This window comes from Salvelinus sp. IW2-2015, linkage group LG23 (assembly GCF_002910315.2).
Source record: "Salvelinus sp. IW2-2015 linkage group LG23, ASM291031v2, whole genome shotgun sequence".
Classification (NCBI taxonomy): domain Eukaryota; kingdom Metazoa; phylum Chordata; class Actinopteri; order Salmoniformes; family Salmonidae; genus Salvelinus; species Salvelinus sp. IW2-2015.
The window spans coordinates 33286006-33302959 of record NC_036863.1 but is presented as its reverse complement, the minus strand read 5'-3'; the positions used below and the strand labels follow the sequence as shown (position 1 = coordinate 33302959).

The window sequence follows — 16954 nt, the reverse complement described above, 5'->3', positions numbered from 1 at the left end:
CCCTCTGGTGACTGACATGGATACGTACCACCAGTCTAATAGAAAATAAAAAGGAGCTGTGATCTTCACTTCCTCTTCACACGAGGAAGCAAAAAACCTCCCGTTCCATTTTAGACCATGTATTATGAGTCAGCAGGATCCTTGAATTAGTGATGATGTCCCTGTATCTCTACACAACAAACGGACCTGATTAGGACCTAATCATGAGTAATAAAAAGTGGATAGTAAAATGTTGGGGAATCTTGTCATATACAGTAACTGTTGGAGAGGAGGAAAAGAGTAGGAATGACAGGAGTCCTACTCTGGTAGCCTACCAGAGAGATAACAGTAGAAAGACCTGCTACACAGGAACATGGGACAAGTGTGTGGGGTTTAAAAGGTTAGAAGAGGGAGGGGCAGGACAGAGCTTTTAGCCACACTTTCAACTGCCACACTGACTCCCTATATGAACAGAGCATAGAGTATTGACCAAAAGTCCATCAAATCCTTATAAAAACCATAACAATATGCTTCTCTTGTAACTACTGCAGTGCAACTTGAACCAAAAACTCATGCCATGAGATTGGAGACAACTGCAAACCGGGCCTTCGCTTGTTATTGCAACAACATATGGCCATGGGGCTGTTGTAATCTTTGTGCTATTGTCCTACACCCCCCCCCCCCCCCCCAGCTCGCCTTTGTTTGGAGTCAAAGGGGGAGGTAGGAAGGGGAGTATGGGATTACATACACCAGACACACACAGGACCTGTCTCTTATACACATCTAGATGTGTATAAGAGACAGGTGCAACTTGAACCAAAAACTCATGCCATGAGATTGGAGACAACTGCAAACCGGGCCTTCGCTTGTTATTGCAACAACATATGGCCATGGGGCTGTTGTAATCTTTGTGCTATTGTCCTACACCCCCCCCCCCCCCAGCTCGCCTTTGTTTGGAGTCAAAGGGGGAGGTAGGAAGGGGAGTATGGGATTACATACACCAGACACACACAGGACAGCGTCATCAAGCCTCTCCACTGAAGGCAGCTCCTCACACTTTAATTCACCTTTATTTAACCAGGTAGGCAGTTGAGAACAAGTTCTCATTTACAACTGCAACCTGGCCAGGATAAAGCAAAGCAGTGCGACAAAAAACAACACAGAGTTACACATGGGATAAACAAACGTACAGTCAATAACACAATAGAAAAATATGCATACAGTGTGTGCAAATGAAGTAAGGAGGTAAGGCAATAAATAGGCCATAGTGGCAAAGTAATTACAATTTAGCAATTAACACTGGAGTGATAGATGTGCAGATGAGGATGTGCAAGTAGAAATACTGGTGTGCAAAAGAGCAGAAAAACAAAAACGGGATGAGCTAGGTAGTTGGTTGGGCTATTTACAGATGGGCTGTGTACAGCTGCAGCGATCAGTAAGTTGCTCTGACAGCTGATGCTTAAAGTTAGTGAGGGAGATATAAGTCTCCAACTTCAATGCTTTTTGCAATTCGTTCCAGTCATTAGCAGCAGAGAACTGGAAGGAAAGGCGCCAAAGGAGGTGTTGGCTTTTGGGATGACCAGTGAAATATACCTGCTGGAGCGCGTGCTACGGGTGGGTGTTGCTATGGTGAGCAGTGAGCTGAGATAAGGCGGAGCTTTACCTAGCATAGACTTATAGATGACCTGGGGGCAGTGGGTTTGGCGACGAATATGTAGCGAGGGCCAGCCAACGAGCGCATACAGGTCGCAGTGGTGGGTAGTATATGGGGCTTTGGTAAAAAAAAAAAATGATGTCACTGTGATAGACACCCGGCATACAGAGAGAAACGTGTCCCCCTCTCTGTGAGGTGACTGTGGAACAATGTAAAGTGACTTCAGAAGTGATTCACACCACTTGACTTTTTCCACATTTTGTGGTGTTACAGCCTGAATTTAAAATGTATCACATTGACACTGTGTCACTGATCTACACACAATACCTCATCATGTCAAAGTGGAACTTTGCTTGTAGAATTTTGTTTTAATTTATAAAAAATGTAAAGCTGAAATGTCTTGAGTCAATAAGTATTCAACCCCTTTGTTATGGCAAGCCTAAATAAGTTCAGGAGTAAAAATGTGCTTAACAAATCACATAATTCAACCACAAAAACCAGGGAGGTTTTTCAATGCCTTGCAAAGAAGGGCACCGATTAGTAGATGTGTGAACAGACGCTGAATATCCCTTTGAGCATGGCAAAATTATTCATTACACTTTGGATGGTGTATCAAAACACCCAGTTACTACAAAGATACAGCCGTCCTTCATAACTCAGTTGCCGGAGAGGAAGGAAACTGCTCAGAGATTAAAACAGTTACAGAGTTTAATGGTTGTGATATGCGAAAAATGAGGATGGATCAACAACATTGTAATTCCTCGACAATACTAACCCAAATGACAGAGTCAATAGAAGGAAGCCTGTACAGAATAAAAATATTCTAAAATATGCATCCTGTTTGCAACAAGGCACTTAAGTAATACTGAAAATATTGTACAATCCAGGTATGCAAAGCTCTTAGAGACTTACCCCAAAAGACTGTAATCGCCACCAAGGGTGCTTCTACAAAGTAGGACTCAGGGGTGTGAATACTTATGTAAATGACACATGTGCATTTCATTTCAATACATTTGCAAAATTTCTAAAAACATGTTTTCACTTTGTCATTATGGGGTAGTGTGTGTAAATGGATGAGAACAAAAAATGTGGAATAAGTCAAGGGGATGAATCATTTCCGAAGGCACTGCAGTACTGTGCTTACTGGTTTCCTAACTGAGAGGCAGGCATCCCTGCTGATGAATGCCAAACATGAGAAAACCCACTCAGTATGGGGCAGTACAGCCATGCTTCACATTCCCAAGTGAGACAAGTGTGGAAGGTAAACACTACTTCTCTTAATGATGACGAAATACTTCAACAGTATTTAGTCATCAACTGGATATACAGGTCCAGAAACAGAGTCAACTCTTCCTGACACACACAGTTCAGTTCAATGGAAGGTAGTGATTGAGTTTGATAGATTGCTGAAAAATTGTGTTTAGAAACTTAAAATGATAAAAGCAGCACAGAGCATGTGCAGTGTAAGATAATAAGATACCACACTTCCTCATTAGGAACTGGCCTTTTCCAACAGGCCATTCACAAATTCTCTCAGGTACAGACTCACAGTCATCAGCATTCAGCAGAGTCCACTGATATGTGGAATCTATTACTGGCAGCACCTTGGTTGAAAAGGTTAAAAAGGCAAGATAAATTAAGTACTTACATCGTAGGCCTCCCTGCGCAGCCCCTCACTGCTCCTCAGCCAGCAGCGGCTCAGCTCACTCAGCTCCACGATGGGCTGAACCTTTAACCTCACAGAGTCCCCAGACTGACGGATCTTCTCCACGATCTCGTCCCGGCTCTTATTCTCCACGTTGTGCCCGTTGATCTCCACTAACCTGTCTCCAGGCACCAGACCCAGCGCCAGGTCCTTGGTCCCGGCTCCAGGCTCAGCAAAGTGGACCACCCTCCGGTAGACCCCACCGTCAGACCTCCGGTCCAACATGGTGGTGCGGCGCAAGGAGAAACCAAAGTCTCCTGTGTTGCGGCGCTGCAGCTCCAGTTCCCTGGGCTCAGGCATAGGTGGAGCCATGACGCCAGGCAGTCGCAGGTCTGCAGGGAAGGTCTTCTCCACCACTTCTGGGATGTGAACCCTCTTCCCAGCCCTGCTGTGGACCTGGGGATGCTGCTGGGAAGCCTGTCTGTGGTAGGTGTTCACCTTGTTCTCTAACTGGGGAGACGGTTGAGTTGAGCTTGGTGTGGAAGCCTCAGAGGCACTCTCCTCTTTGTTCATCTGGGAGAAGGGCTTCATGATCTGGCCCACCTGGGAGTTCTGCTTGGCCAGACCACCGAACTTGGCCGCCCGCTCCTTCACAGAGATGCGATGGGGGTCCTGTCCCCCCTCCCCCTTGATGTCATCACTGGAGCTGGCTGCACTCACCTGGCCCAGGTCCAGGACCATGCTGCCACGGTTACTGAAGCGATCAGCATCTAGATCAGTAAGGCTGAGCTCTGTGTTGCTAGCCACCTTGATAGGGATGGGGCTGGAGATCTCCAGCTTGATCTTGGAGTCCCTCTTAGAGCCTCCTCGGTGGAGATTGAAGAAGCCCCGCCTCTGGCTCATCTCGTCCAGACTCGTCAGCTCTGCCTGGGACATCCTCTCCTTTTTGTCCTTCCTGTCTTTTTTCTCCTTCTTCCTCTCATCCTTGTCTTTCTTAATCAGATGGAACATATTTGGCTCCAAATAGCAACCCCCTCAAGGTTGGTTTGTGTCAGTTTACACCAGGGGAGGTTCCATACACAAGTGAAGTATCAGTTCACGCTTTTGACCCAGGTCATGGAAACATCTGGGTGACACTTTGAAATGTAATCAGAGGGGCCATGAGGAGAGAAGAGACAGTCAAGTAAGTATTTGGCCAGGCCATAATCCAACAATCATCCAATACAATGGCAATGAGATATCCTTACAGATCATACCCATGGCTAGAGACGATGACTCATGACAGAGAGAGTGTTTGTTACCCGGGAATGTCTAGGCTCATTTAAAGTAGCTGTTCAGTGTTTCCAGATTTCTATGAAATATGACCTATAATTACAATACGAGTGAAATAGTTATTTCCAATTTCTTTATTAAGAATGTTAAAGGCCTAGTGAAGACAAAATCACGATTGTCATGTGTTTTATATACAGTATATCCACACTATGAGGTTGGAATGTTACAGTGAACATGTGAAAATGATGATCATGCCCTTTTAGTGTAAGAGCTGTTTGAAAAGACCACATTAAATTTCCGCCAGTTTTTGTAGGATTGCGATTTTGGTCTACAAGATGACATCATGTAAATCTAAATTGTAATCTAAGTAATCCCCATAAGTATTTTTTTTTGCATAACAGGGCTATAAACAATAACTAGTAATGCTGCATACACCAAGGTAAAAATCTTTCTTGTAAAAATGTGTATAAATTGCTGAGGTGTAGTCCCTTTTGAGGACATTAGCTACACAGTACAAATATGATGCAAATATTTTATATGTATTTCCTATTGAACAAAACTGTAATGAATAAGGCTTGAAATGACTTAAGCTTTCTAAATATAATAAAATTATAAAATGGCTAAGTATAAGATTTCACCTTTCTTATAACTGTAAAATACATATTTGCACATTTTCTAAAGGTCTCTCTTGATCAAAATGTCTGCCCCCACTGTTGTGAACATCACACCGAGCTCTGGCTTGGCTTCCTGAACTTGTTAGGAACTCTCCTTCTATCTCATATTAATCTTGTCTGTCTATGACAAACAGAAAGTGTTTTTGGTTTAAAATCTATGAATTATTTTAGATTACTTTGATCAAGTTGGCTATAAAATCGACCTGCTAGTGATGAAACCTGCTGTGCTACCATGTAAGGATTGCAGACATGTGCTTTGTCAGTCGCTGTGAAGTAGGGTTCAGCCAGGAGTTAACCTCTTAAACGTAATGGCAAAATGTAGATTTRCACCTAAATAGACATACCCAAAAATAACTGCTATTCATGTGTAATTACATGATTCTGACATGCCAAAACTTGGAAAGACATCTGGGAGATGAGGAAATGATCAGAAGATAGGAGTTACATAGTTCAGAATACACAAGATCAAGTATACATAAAACATATATAAAAATGTCTTATCAAACAAACTTGGTTACACAATTGTCCTTTATTAAAGAAGGTGCAAAAATAGAAATAAGCTGAACTATTTACAAAATGGCATTTGTTTTACATCACAGGTGTAAATTATTAGATTTCACTTTCACCATTCTTGTGCATGTCGTGGTAGTCTTTGAAGCAGTCCCTCTCTGCCAGGAAACAAAAAGCAAACTGGCATTTCGCACAGAAGATCTGGCATTTCCTCCTTTTTCCCCCCTGTGTTTTGTTCAATGCTTGCAGTTCTTCCTTTTGTCTTTTGGCATGTGTGTTGGATAGTGGCGCTCACCTTGAGTGGGGGGTCTTATGATGGTTGTGAGGTTGCTTTGGGCCTCAAATTCAGCCATTTCCAACACCAGCTGCTCTCAGAAGGCCAACTGGGAGAGAAGGGTTTGACTTTTTGCTTTGGCCATCTGCTTGTAGAGAATGAAAACATTTACTGTAGCAATGTCCACAAAGTGGTCAAAAAAGGTCTTACCACTTCKTGGTCTTGTGGAGGARCTGGTAGTAGCCTATCAGAGCATCAGATAGGTCGACACCCCCAATGATGGCATTGTAGTCCTTCACAGAAATGGGGACATTCTTCCTCACCCATGCCCCATTGGCATGTTTCACCCTCCTTGAGACATGGTTGTTATTGAATACCTTATGCTGTGTGGTGAGCATGGTTACTCTTCTAGTGTCCTTCCATTTCACAAAAAGCAGCTTGTTAGTCCTGATCCGACGTAGGGTCCCCCTCTCCACTGTCTTTGTCATGTCGTTTACCTTGGTCTTGGGGGAAAAGATTCTGTTCGGACGAATGGTGCCACAAGCTCTTATTTTCTTGTTCAGGAGGTCTATGAAAAGCATGGGACTAGTATACAAATTATCCACAAAGAGCTTGTACCCACTGCCAAGTAAGGGGAAGTCCATCAGCTGCATGACAGAGTCATAACTAAGGCCCTTCCCTGTGGGTGTGATCGCCTTGCCTTCATAAATGAAAAAGTTCCATGTGTAGGCAGAGGCTGAATCGGCTAGCACAAAGAGCTTGTAGCCCCATTTGGTTGACGTAATTGTCATATATTGCTTCAAGCCAATTGGAACCTTTGAGGCAACCATGCGCTCATCTATAGATAGATTTTGAGCAGGCTGGAAGTAAGTTTTGCATGCCTCCACCATGTCATGATAAAGGGGCTTGACTCTTGCAAGACGATCATACCCTGCAGCCCCCTTCTTCTGGACATTCCCTGATCCTTTTGTGGGTCACTCATGTGAAGAGTACGGTTGATGGTCAAGAATCGGTTTTCACTTATGATGGAGGTGGGGAACTCGAACCGATAGAGTGGAGACTCCAGTTGTCAACTAGTCTTGATACATTTACCAGTCCCATGTAAATCACCAAGGAAATGTAGTTGAGCATGTCACCCATGGTGACAGGTTTCCAGGACATCTTCCTTCCCCCTGCTACTTCATGGCCCCATACTTGTTGTTATTACTAATTAGCATCCCCAGTGCAGAGGTGGTAAAGTAGAGCTGAAACATCTGTAAGGGGTGTATGTTTCATCACTAACCATCTGTGGGCCTTCTGTTCATTTGGGTTTAAACCTAAATTGTTCTGGCTCCTCATCTTCAATGCCACCTGTCCTTAGTTTCATCTTTTTTTAGATTGAGTATTTATTGGGTCATTATGTATGTTTGTAATAGTGTGTTATATGTGGAAATGTGTTCGTATTATAAATTGTATTTTAAATGTTTAAGGACTCTTGTAAGATTAGTCCAAATGGGGACTAAAAGAGATCCAAATCAAATCAAATCCCTCTGTTGTGCTGCTTCCACTGCCTCTCCTCTGTTGAGGCCTAGATCTCCACCCAGCCAACCGCAGCTCCAGATGAACTTGCAGGGAGGGGAGTGGTGCCAAGGCCTGCAGTGGGGATGGTTGAAGAGGAAAGGGGTCTTCGCGGAGTAGGGGATGTAGACCCATCAGACGGGGTGATTGAAACTGCAGTGGGGGGTGAAGACCTTGACCCAGGGGGGGCCTAAACGTTATCTGACAGTGACACAAAGAGGGTCTGAAGAACACACACAATGCAAACAGTAACACTTTGGAGACCAATGCAAAGGTGAGAACCACAAATAAACAATGGCCATGAGAGTTTAGTAGTCTCTCCAAAGTAACAAGGATGAAACTTAGAACATCAAACAGTGAACTAATATGAAACATAGACAATAACTACTATGGAATTATATAACATTGAAATTGCTTGTTACATAGGCCTATGTAAACTKAATTCAAAGCACAAAAAGTAGACAACTTATAAAAAATGAAATACATATAGTAAATAGTAGCTATACAAAGTCATGAAAATAATTTGCTTACAGATCTAAAAGTGGATCCTTCTAGAAAGCAAGTCCATAACCTCATTGTTGTCCAAATCACTCCCCTGATCCGAGTCCAGACAGTATTTTATTCAAAGCTTCTATGCATGTGTACTTATTCATAGCTACCTTCTTTTTATCTTCCTATTCAATATTCTTAGTTTTTACCTTTTTATTCCCCCGTGAGAAGCCATCTTTTATGCTAAAGTGATGAAATCTGTTTACAATGTAATGTAGTGTGCTCGGTGCGTCTCATCTCTGAGCCAGGTAGCAATAGTTTGCATTACGCATAAAAGGTTCTAGGCCTTGCTTTTTCCCACCCAGGTCAACTGTATATCCCTGGAAAGCTTTTCTCATTCGCTACAAGACTGTCAAGGTGCCATAGTAGCCAATCCCCTGTGTAATGGATGCCTACAGATGTGCAGATGTGCCTACAGGTGGACATTCGATGTTGCCATTAAGTCATACATCATCAGATAACATTGTCAATATGCTATATTTGTTTCTACCAACCTAAGGATTAATTTCATACCCCCATGTAGCTATAGCTCAAACACAGACCAAATTGAAGCTCACCTTGTAAGATGTTTGCTGTTTGGTGAAAACGTTGTGTAAAATAAACATTTTGACTCTCGGGGCTGGTGATCAATAACGGTAGGTCACAGGCAGACAAATAAAATATCCTCATGATCTGTGGAGTCRCGTCTTTCAGTGTGTATGACCGTATTCCGTGTTTATTTTGTTTATGCTCACAACACTAACCGGAATGTAGGTCGCAGCCCACTTTAAATGAGGTCATCGGCTCGGCCTTCCCTTAGAAATTAGTATGCCCATATATGATAGTAAGTCACAAAGATTTGAAGGTACAGATCAATAGGCAAGATACTTAGGTTTCCGCAGACACCCTGCTTTTGCAGATAGGGGCTACCGTTCTCATACTAGACTAAATTGAATAGGGTCCCCAAATATGGGGGCTTTACATTTAAGAGGTTAATGGACAGTCGGAAGAGAGAATGAAATTGTAGGAGCGACACCCAGCTTCAAGTGGTGTCAGAGTACATGTCATACTTCAGTCAGAAAAAATATACCAGACAGACAGACAATGAGCAGAGAGGAAGAGGCTAAGCGAAAGAAAGGACCAAAAGGTTCATGGCTAGAATGAATCCAGCTTTTGTGAATTTATCATCAGATTTTACTTTTCGTAGCAGGTTAYGATAATTAACAAAGCAGGTTAGAATAATTAGGTTAATGTTAGGAAAAGGTTCAGGGTTAGCTAAAACGCAAACAATAAAATTAACTTTTGACGTTATTTTGATACAAGCTGGATCCCTTCTAGCCATGAGAGGCCCAACTCTGCCCAAAAATCAGTCTTCTATAGCAGGTGGCATTGTTAGGTTTCTTTCGGTACCCAAGTGAGGAGTTTTTGTATGGAGGTCAATGAGAGTCAAATTTGGTCAACAAAAAATCTAAATGTCTTATTTGCTACGTGAGGTTTATTTGACTGAATAGAAGTTTCATAGGGCTAAGGTTGTTACAAGTGTACTGATATAAGTAGCACACGTGACATCCCGGCAACTTTGTGAAAAAACACTTCATATACGAGTTGTCTCGAGAGGGCTATGCATATTCATGACACGAGGCTAGTAGTATAGCATCTCCCTCTCCATTGAATACAGAGAGTTGACGTCAACAGCCCTCATTGAATTTAAAATGTTAACATAATGAGATGTATCCACCAATCCAAGTAGAGTAATAGGCAGGAGCTTGACAGCCCACAGTGCTGCTATGAGAACAACAACTCCCATTGTTAGGGAGGAGAGACAAGTATCCTGTCAGTATATCCATAATCGTTGCAATGAGCCAGATGTTTCACCGGATGTATAAATCTGAAGCATCCGGTTGGCATTTCCACACAGCACCAAATATGGTGATGAGAGGAAGCCCAGTGGCCGGCAGTGGGAGAATATGGAGCAAGATGGATTTTGGTCGACATTCTGCTCATTTTCTCATCGATTAAACATTTGATCTCAATACAGTTCTGTTCCCAAAACTACTATCTGTTACGAACAGAGTGGACTAAGTTTTGTACACTTTACGCTTTCCCCCCCAAAAATGTAAATGGTGCTGTTTAGAAGTGCAAGGGCTAATTGAGTTATTGCACACGCACTTCACAGACTATGTGTTCCCTAATGGAAATAGATGCTTGAACACGCTAATAGGCTCTCGTTAGCTCGTGCTTGGCTCTGCCCACCTCCTTGATTGTTCTGCCCGATATGATTAATTTGCTCCCATTGGAAACAACCGGTTGTGGTCTATCTTGGATTAGTGGTAAAAATCTTTGGATATACATCTGTATCCGTGGGAACCATAACTACCGCTCAATGCAAGCAAATGTGATCTACGGTGTCCACAGATCAATTTATAAGCGAAAATGTCAGTCGGAACCGCACCAGAATCACCCAGGTCCCCTAAACAAGGGACTTAATATTTAAGTGGCTTAATAGGCCAATAATAAAAGAGAGTTCCAAACCTCTTTTCCAATAACAGATCATTTTTGCAGTTACTTTCAATTTAAAGATACAGTATATTATGCTGGAATATAGAAAAGTACTCTCATGAACATGCAAGTAACATTTTTAAAGACCCAATGCAGCTGTTTTAAAACTAATATCAAATCATTTCTCAGTAACAATTTAGTGCCTAACTAATATATTTCCACTCAAATTGGCAAAAATGGCTTTTTAGCAAAAAAACTCTTTCTCAGGCAATACTTTTGCTAGGACAGTCTGGGAGTGGTCTGCGTGGGGAGGAGAAACCTGAAAACAAGCTGTTTATTGGCAGAGGGGGTTGGTTGAAACTCTTTCTTTTTGGTCTACTAACCAATTTACCGCATGGTGATGTCACCATGGAAAGCCGAAACTCCCGCCCATGCAAACCTGCTGATTATAAGGTCCTGTGTTGATTCTATTTTCAACCAGCAACTATCAGGAAATAACACTAATCAATTTTTTTCGTCAGCTGTTGTACAATATGATACAAAACATAGGAAAACAGAATTTTGACTGGACTTGGCCTTTAAACTGTCAGGGGTCAGCTTTACACAGCAATGCATTTCAATGTGTCAATTAACTTAAATCACCAAGGGCTAGGTAGAAGCAACCAGACACCATTGTCGTAGTGAAGGTATCAGATGTGTTGGAGGCTGCCTTTCATTAAATAACAATGTTGCTTCTTTTCTGGCAGTAAACTGTTCAAAACCACTACACTTACAAGTGATGTTCCACAATTTCAGGCAGATTACTGTGGGGTTTCCAAAAGAAGTTGGTATGCTGATATGACTTTTGTAAGTTTCCATTGACGTGACACAAGTAATGTTCTTTCCAAGTTGTAAGTGGGAGGGATAGAGCAAAAGAGAGTGTGTCCTGTTGACCCTTCATTGAAACCTAATGTGCCCGAAGAAAAAGGAACCAAGGTTTCCGAAGTAGACTCCCTTTACACCGACCGGTACAGTCCCAGTCCTGAGGGGCCAAAGAGTGTTCTGGCTTTTATCTAATCTTAATCAATTATAGTCGCAAAACAACTGGGAACTCAGATATCTCCGACTTCCGTCTGTGAAAATAATTTTGAACGGTCATCTAATTCGGGCATCTTTCTAAAGCTCTGACTTTCCGACCTGAAAGATCACAGATGTCATGATTTGACCTTCCTTTATACAGAGTTCCCATTTGTCTTGAAAACATCATATATTGGATCATGTACGGATCTTCATCTTCCAATCAAGTTGCTGAATCAGAAGCCATTCACTTCCTGACCACCTCACTCCACCCTAACCACGCCCTGCAGCTGAAAGCTGTCAGTGAATTACAGTGGTGACAGCGTTATCTCTAATATTGCAACACATTGATAAACCACACTTGACAAAAATAAATAAGACACAGCCATTCTCCAATTTACTTGGGCATATCAATAAAGTTACACAAACTAGGCTACTGACCCTCCCCATGCGTCTCGTGCCGCACAGCACTGCTATGAGAAGCAGTCATGCATGGACAAATGTGACCACTATCTAAAAACAAAAGGATAGCCTATAAACTGAATATGAACAGTAGCATATAATATGTGCGATATGATTGCCTATAGCCTATGCGAGCCATATATCTGGTGGGAATTACAAACAAATTAACATAAACGTAACCACCCAGAGTAAAAAAACTGGTTGAATCAATGTTATTTCCACGTAATTTCAACCCCCCCAAAATCTGTGATGTTGAATCAACGCGAAAAACTGATTGGATTTGCAAAAAGTCAACGAAAGGGCATTTCGMTTTTTTTTTACCTAACTTTTAACCTACATCCAATGACATGGTGACACGTTTTGTTGATATCACGTTGAATTCATGTTAAATTGAGAACTCAACCAATTGTAAATCAAATTTAGACGTTGAACGGACGTCTGTGCCATTGGGCTGTTCGGTTACACCTGCAACAACATATTCCTGACAGAATGTATACATTGTTGCTGAATTATTGCCTACTCGTATCCAACACTGTGGAGAGGTTATTGTCGCTGTAGTCACAGCTTGGTCATAATGCGCTCCCTTTAAGCTGCTTTGCCCTCATTCTTTATCACACTGGTGGCTTCACATGACCAACAGTTTAATCGAGAGCAGAAAGATGTAGCATACACACCGTGGTCTAATTAAAAAATAAAAACGAATATTAGGTTACTCACCGCTCAGTGATATGCTGGTTTAGTGTTGGTGAGCAGTCCGATGAATGGTTGAGTAAGATTGTAAGTAGCTTCAGCAGTTTTATTGCAGTCTGCCGTTGCAGGGCAGTCCAGTCTATTAAGGCATGACTTACTGTCAGCTGGTTTGCAGTGACCCCTACTGGCTTGTTTGGGGATTAGACTATAGACTATAGGGACAGAGGGATCATATGGAGGACCAAACCTGCCATAATTAAAATTAAATGAATAAATAAATAAATGCACACATAAATAGATAAATATATGAATAAATAAATAATTGCACATATAAATAGATACATAAATTAATGAATGAATGATTGCACATATAAATAGATAAATAAATGAATGAATGAATGATTGCACATACAAATAGATAAATGAATGAATGATTGCACACATAAATAAATAAATATTTAAATAATTCATCCCATTTTCTTTCATTTTATTCATTTATATTATTTCATTTATTTATGTATTTCTTCCTCCAATATGACAATGAGGGGGTGTCAAGCAAACATATGTGGTTGGTATCTGAAACAACTTTGGATGATCAATGCCAAGGCACATTGATCAATTGCATTTGCCTGGGCTGCATTCAAAATGACAGAACATGTTAAAAGGCCATGTTCCACAATAGCACTCCCCAAACAATAATATGTAGCGCATATAGCTATGTATCAATATGATATGTAACTTTTTTGAGGGGAAATTGGAGGTAAAATCTATTATATGCTGCTGTGCTGCACGTGCACCATAAAAACACAAAGAAACATGCTTGACGTAGAAACAGGTGAASAGTTTTGGAACACTGAGCCATTGACTCCCTGCCTGCACTGAGGTGGCTGTGTTACGGGTGGGTTGCTTTTGACAATAAGGCATCGGACTACAGCCATATAGTTTTGAACCTAGAAGAAGACCAAGAGACAAGAAGGAGTCAACCGAGATGGGCGAGAGGAATGTCCAGTTGTCCAGAAAAGCATGGTAAGGTCACGTTACTGAGTATCAAGCTAGCTATTTTGGCTACAACTGATAAAGTCGAGTTGGCTAGCTAGCTGCTTTTTACAGCCAGACTCTCAGTTTTACACTTAGGTAGCTAGCTAGATAATTAACTAAATTGCAATTATCATAAACCATTATTATCTAGCTAGCTACGGTACCTAAATATCTGTCAGATGTAAAGCAAGCAGGATTGTGGCATGTCAGAAGCAATACATGTTGGTTAGCTCACATTAACGAGATCAATCAATCAATCAAATGTATTTGTAAAGCACTTTTTACATCAGCCGATGTCACAAAGTGCTATACAGAAACCCAACCTAAAACCCCAAACAGCAAGCAATGCAGATGTAGAAGCACGTGGCTAGGAAAAACTCCCTAGAAAGGCAGGAACCTAGGAAGAAACCCAGAGAGGGACCAGGCTCTGAGGGGTGGCCAGTCCTCTTCTGGCTGTGCCAGGTGGAGATTAAAAGAGTACACGGCCATTAAGGCCAGATTGTTCTGCAAGATGTTAAAACGTTCATAGATAACCAGAAGGGTCAAATAATAATAATCACAGTGGTTGTAGAGGGTGCAAAAACAGCAGGTCCGGGACAAGGTAGCACGTCCGGTGAACAGGGCAGGTAGAATAACCCCCCCCCCCCCCCCCCTCCAGCCCTGGTGTCCAACCTGGTCACACACCAGGTTGACCGGGGTGCCGGCGTTGGACATCTGCGACGCCTGGGTCCAGGTGTCCGACCGGGCTCTCTTCCAGGTATGACGACAGTGACAGACAAACATCTGGGCCGAAGGTATGCCAACCTCTTCCTCCTACTCAGGGAAGAGCGGGGACTGATACCCCAGGAAACACTCAAAGGGCGATAGACCAATGGCAGAGCAAGGCGTATTACGGGCGTATTCGACCCACACTAGTTGTTGGCTCCAGGAGGTGGGGTTGGCGGAGACCAGGCAGCGCAGAGTTGTCTGCAGGTTTTGGTTGGCTCGCTCCGACTGGCCGTTYGACTGGGGGTGGAACACGGAGGCTGGCCGATGACCCAATGAGTGTGCAGAATGTTTTCCAGAACCGGGACGAGAACTGAGGACCCCGGTCGGAGACAGTGTACACTGGCAGTCCATGGATCCAGAAGACGTGCTGCACCATGACCTGGGCCATCAGGGATATGTGACCCCAGGGACGGTGAGGGACAGACAGAGGTTGAAGGAGACCAGCCGGAGCTTGCAGAGGAGTCTTGTTCTGTGCACAGATCCGGTGACAAACGCAGAGATGTCAGGAACCATGGTAGGCCACCAAATGTGTTGTCGCACAAAGGCCAGGGTCCGCTGGGAGCACGGATGGCAGGCAAGCCTGGAGGAGTGTGCCCACTCCAGGACCGAGGAGCGGACCGCGTCAGGAATGAACATCCGGTTATCTGGGCCCCCCCCCCCGGCTGGGAACGCTGTGCCTCACGAACGTGCTTCCCTATTCCCCAGCTGAGTGCCGTCACCAGGCATGAGGTGGGAAGGATGGACTCGGGTTCCGAGGTTGAAGCAGTGGGGCTATAGCGGCGTGACAACGCATCCGGCTTGACATTCTTGGATCCTGCCCGGTATGAGAGAGAGAAGTTGAACCGGGTGAACAGCAGGCCCCACCTAGCTTGCCTGGAATTGAGGCGATTGGCGGTGCGGAGATATTCCAGGTTCTTGTGGTCAGTCCACACAATGAACGGATGTTCTGCCCCCTCCAGCCAGTGCCTCCAATCCTCCAGCATCATCTTCACCGCGAGAAGGTCACGATTCCCCACATCGTAGTTCCTCTCCGTGGCGTTGAGGCGGTGGGAGAAGAAGGAGCAGGGATGTAAATTGAGGTCAAGGGCAGAACGCTGGGACAGGACAGCCCCCACTCCGACATCCGAAGCATCGGCCTCCACCACGAACTGGCGGGACAGGTCAGGATGAACCAAGATGGGAGCTGTGGTGAAGCGGGGTTTGAGATCCCGGAACGCCCGGTCAACAGCTGGGGACCACGTGAACAGAGGCTTGGGAGAGGTGAGTGCAGACAGTGGGGAAGCCAGGGTGCTGTAACCTCGGATAAAGTGACGATAAAAGTTGGAGAATCCCAGAAAACGTTACAGCTGCACCCTGGACATAGGCTGGGGCAAATAAACCACCGCTCTCACATTTCCGGGATCCATCTGTACAATCCCTGCAGCGATGATGTAACCCAGAAAGGGGATGGTGGAGCGATGGAATTCCCACTTCTCTGCTTTWAAAAAAAGCTGGTTCTCCAGGAGGCGTTGGAGAACCTGTCGGACGTGGAGCATGTGTTCATGGGCGGAGTGGGAGAAGATGAGGATGTCATCGAGGTAGACAAAGACAAACCGGTTCAACATGTCACAGAGAACATCATTAACCAGAGCCTGGAACACAGCAAGGGTGTTGGTAAGCCCAAATGGCATGACCAGATACTCGTAGTGACCGCTGGCCGTGTTGAAGGCAGTCTTCCACTTGTCCCCTTCCCGTATCCGCACCAGGTGTTAGGCGTTCCGTAGGTCCAGCTTGGAGAACACGGTGGCCCCCTGGAGCGGCTCGAAGGCAGAGGAGATGGCGGGTAGCGGTTCTTCACCGTGATGTCATTTAGACCCTGGTAGTCAATGCACGGGCGCAGAGTTTTGTCCTTCTTCTCCGCAAAGAAGAACCCTGCGCCGGCGGGGAAGGCAGAAGGACGGATGAACCCTGCAGCTAGGGAGTCCTCGATGTAGGTCTCCGTAGCCTTGGTCTCCGGACCCAATAGAGTACAGTCGTCCCCGGGCGGAGTGGTGCCTGGGAGAAGGTCAATTCCGCAGTCATATGGTCAGTGCTACGGAAGCGAAGTGGCCCGAGCCTTACTGAACACCTCCCGGAGGTCCTGGTACTCCGCGGGAATGGGGGAGAGGTCTGGGGCAACTTCCGAGCCAACAGGAAGACGTCCCGGGGCAGTCTGCGCTGACTTCAGGCAATGGGCGTGGCAGAACTGGCTCCAGCCCATGATGGCACCAGCAGACCAGTCAATGAGGGGATTGTGTCGCTGGAGCCAGGAGAATCCCAATACCACGGGGACCTGAGGAGACTTAATGAGCAGTATACTAAAGTGATAA

General features: G+C 44.2%; 1 protein-coding gene across 11 annotated transcripts in view; it reads right to left on the bottom strand.

Moving 5' to 3' along the window:
* Window positions 1–12943, bottom strand: part of LOC111951207 (unconventional myosin-XVIIIa) — a 115173-nt gene extending 102230 nt beyond the window's left edge. For 9 of the 11 annotated variants that reach the window (XM_070434565.1, XM_070434569.1, XM_070434566.1 and 6 more), the window contains exons 1-2: window positions 12828–12943; window positions 3282–4414 (exon numbers count right to left, since the gene is read on the bottom strand). In XM_070434565.1, the coding sequence (XP_070290666.1) occupies window positions 3282–4289 (1008 nt within the window). In that variant the 5' untranslated portion in view covers window positions 4290–4414; window positions 12828–12943. The remainder of the gene's footprint in view (window positions 1–3281; window positions 4415–12827) is intronic. The other 2 variants (XM_070434574.1, XM_070434575.1) reach the window with 1 other exon arrangement.
* Window positions 12944–16954: the final 4011 nt, after the last annotated feature.